Source organism: Penaeus japonicus, unplaced genomic scaffold (genome assembly GCF_977035675.1).
Source record: "Penaeus japonicus unplaced genomic scaffold, GWHDUDI00000001_assembly GWHDUDI00000010, whole genome shotgun sequence".
Lineage (NCBI taxonomy): Eukaryota > Metazoa > Arthropoda > Malacostraca > Decapoda > Penaeidae > Penaeus > Penaeus japonicus.
Genome location: NW_028234412.1, coordinates 9,114,889 through 9,117,388, shown reverse-complemented (window position 1 = coordinate 9,117,388; position 2,500 = coordinate 9,114,889). Strand labels below are relative to the sequence as shown.

Genomic DNA, 2,500 nt, shown 5'->3' with positions numbered 1-2,500 from the left:
GGTCAAGTGCCGTCTCCTTCATAGACAATAGTATCCGTGTTGTAATTGATGCCATAAATGACTTAACATGGCAACTAATTGATTTTATGATAAGCAAGATTCACTCTAATCACATCCTCAATATTTAACTATCTATATATGTTCTCACTCTGTTTGTGTGCGTAACAGCCACCCTCTTTCTTTGATCTGCCTTCCTCATTTCTTCTTACACTATATAGTTTCTCAAAATCACAGATGGGAGAAATATACCTTTTACTGACGTAATGTATTTTTATTTGTTTGTCATATGTAACACTTAATCGCATGGAAAACAAAAATTGATAACAATAAAAAAAATATAGTTCTTCTATTCAATAGAACTATCTCCTATTTAGATGGAGGGCCATATAGCTGCGAGGGGGGTCCTTGGTTTCCTCTTTGGCCAGACTGGCCGTATCCCTGATTCCCTCCTGAAGGATACTGCGCCTCTCCCTCGAAGGTGACGGTGGGATGGTAACCGGTGGCGTCCACGTAATACTCGACCAGAAGACGTCGACCATCGGGCAGCTGGACGTAGTAACTGACGGAAGAGAGTGACATCGTTAGTTTTATCTAACTGCTACTAAAATCACAAATATATTGCGATGCCTGTACAACTAACAGTAGCAGCAAGAGGATGCTGAAACCTGGAGGTCATCACTCACCTTCCCTGGGTGTTGGCATCTTCCCTCTGCTCCTTATGGCCGTAGAAGTTCCCTGAAGGCTCGTGATTCACATCCCACTGGAAGGCGTACTGGGCGGGCACTGAAGGGTACTGTGCCTGTCCCGTTCCGGTCGGGAACTGGGATCCCTGACCTCCTGGCGCCGGGTAGTTGTATCCCTCTTCGGGAATCGCCACCGCCACAGCCACCAAAAGGGCAAACATAACGGATACCAGCTGCAATAGAGTACTTATACTCAAATTTCACTTTAGCTTATATAGTTTAGATAAAATGACTAAAAGACGTTTGTAACAAAACTGGCATATACCAGTTTGGAATTTGTTCACTTGCACATTACAGTTTGGTATAATTGTCGAGCTTCTCTTAAAAGGAATATCATAGCAGCTTAATTAGCAACTCCTGTTCACTGAGCCTGGAAGGGACATCGCACCATATAGAATCAAGAAGGATTTAGGAGACACTATAATTTGGCAATCCTGCTGGAAATATATAGTTACGAAGTAGACATACTGTTTGGGAGTTACTTCAATAGATTTTTTTTATTATTATTATTTATTTATTTATTTATTTATTTATTTTTTGTAGTCTGATCTTTCGCTTAAATATAACAGCTCCAAACCTTAGTTGTTCTTTACCTTCATTTCTGCTTCGGTCGAGAGAGCGATGAGAACTGGTGACTGAAGGTGGAAGCTCGCATTTATAGGACGCTGAAATTGGAGGCGGAGTGATAGCGTCTTTTACTTTTCTTTCCTTCGTGTTTTTTTTTTCTTCTTTTCTTTTTTTCTTTTTACTTATGCATTCAATCAAAGTGTCCGCTGTCGTATCGATTAAATCTTCCAGCTCTACTTTGCTCCAATAGCGAAATATATTTGGGCATGATACGAATAGCAGAAAAAATTATATGATTATATTAATAATGATAGTATGGCTTTTGTTGATAATGGTAATAATATTGATATTGAAAATGATTATAAAGATCATGATAATAGCAATAACAAGGGTAGTAATGATAACAATGGTAGTGATGATAATGACGATGATGATAAAAATGATGATGATAGTAATAATGGTAGGGATAATAGTGACGATGATGATAATGATAATTATAGTAGTATGATGATGATAATAATAATTGTGATAATAGCAATGAGGATAATGATAACTATAATAAAGATAATGATAACGATAGTGATGGTAATGACAATAATGATAATGATAATACAAATGATGAAAATGATAAAAGTGATAATAACAACGACAATAATATTAATAATGATCATGATAATACTAATGATAAAAATAGATGATGATAATTAGAGTGATAATAATATCAAGAAAAAAATATGAGATGTATAACTTGAGCATGTAGAGTTACGTTCATGCTTCAGTGATCGGTAGATTTATTATTATTATTATTATTATTATTTTTTATTATTATTATTATCTTTTTTTTTGTCTTGTCTTGTGTTTTCTTTCCTGATTCTGATCGGTTTATGCAATCCTTATAATTAGTCCTGCCCTCTTTCGGAGATTAAGACGCAATCCCCTGGGGTGCTAGTATCTCATGCAGGCTGCAATTATGCATATTCTTAACACCATGATGAAGAACCCTAGAACGACTTCCGATCTAGTTTCGTTGGTGCTTGCGGAGTAAAGTCATCTTGAAAGTAATATATATTGGTTGACTTTCTAAAAAAAACAAAAAACAAAAACAAAATAAAACAATAAGGTAATATATATTGGTTGACTTTCTGAAAAACAACAAGAAAGTAATATATATTGGTTGACTTTCTGAAAAA

The 2,500-nt window shown here is 35.6% G+C and overlaps 2 protein-coding genes across 2 annotated transcripts in view; both read right to left on the bottom strand.

The window, feature by feature from the left end:
- Positions 1-366: 366 nt before the first annotated feature.
- On the bottom strand, positions 367-928 carry LOC147471089 (pro-resilin-like). The gene is made up of 2 exons (XM_086540302.1): positions 684-928; positions 367-559 (listed from the first exon to the last, which is right to left on the bottom strand). The coding sequence occupies exons 1-2, from the start codon at positions 902-904 to the stop codon at positions 367-369; spliced, it is 414 nt and encodes a 137-aa protein (XP_086396428.1). The 5' UTR covers positions 905-928.
- Positions 929-1,090: 162 nt separating this feature from the next.
- LOC122261282 (uncharacterized) overlaps positions 1,091-2,500 on the bottom strand; it is a 9,583-nt gene continuing 8,173 nt past the window's right edge. Inside the window, exons 5-6 of the mRNA XM_043028810.2 lie at positions 1,337-1,408; positions 1,091-1,180 (exon numbers count right to left, since the gene is read on the bottom strand). Coding sequence (XP_042884744.2) covers positions 1,091-1,180; positions 1,337-1,408 — 162 coding nt within the window. The remainder of the gene's footprint in view (positions 1,181-1,336; positions 1,409-2,500) is intronic.

What these genes read in the sequence shown, in the direction of transcription:
- LOC147471089 (XM_086540302.1), bottom strand. Translation starts at nt 904, where the DNA reads ATGTTTGCCCTTTTGGTGGCTGTGGCGGTGGCGATTCCCGAAGAGGGA. An exon ending in GATGCCAACACCCAGGGAAG is followed by an intron (nt 560 to 683) that starts GTGAGTGATGAC and finishes CTCTTCCGTCAG; the next exon opens with TTACTACGTCCAGCTGCCCG.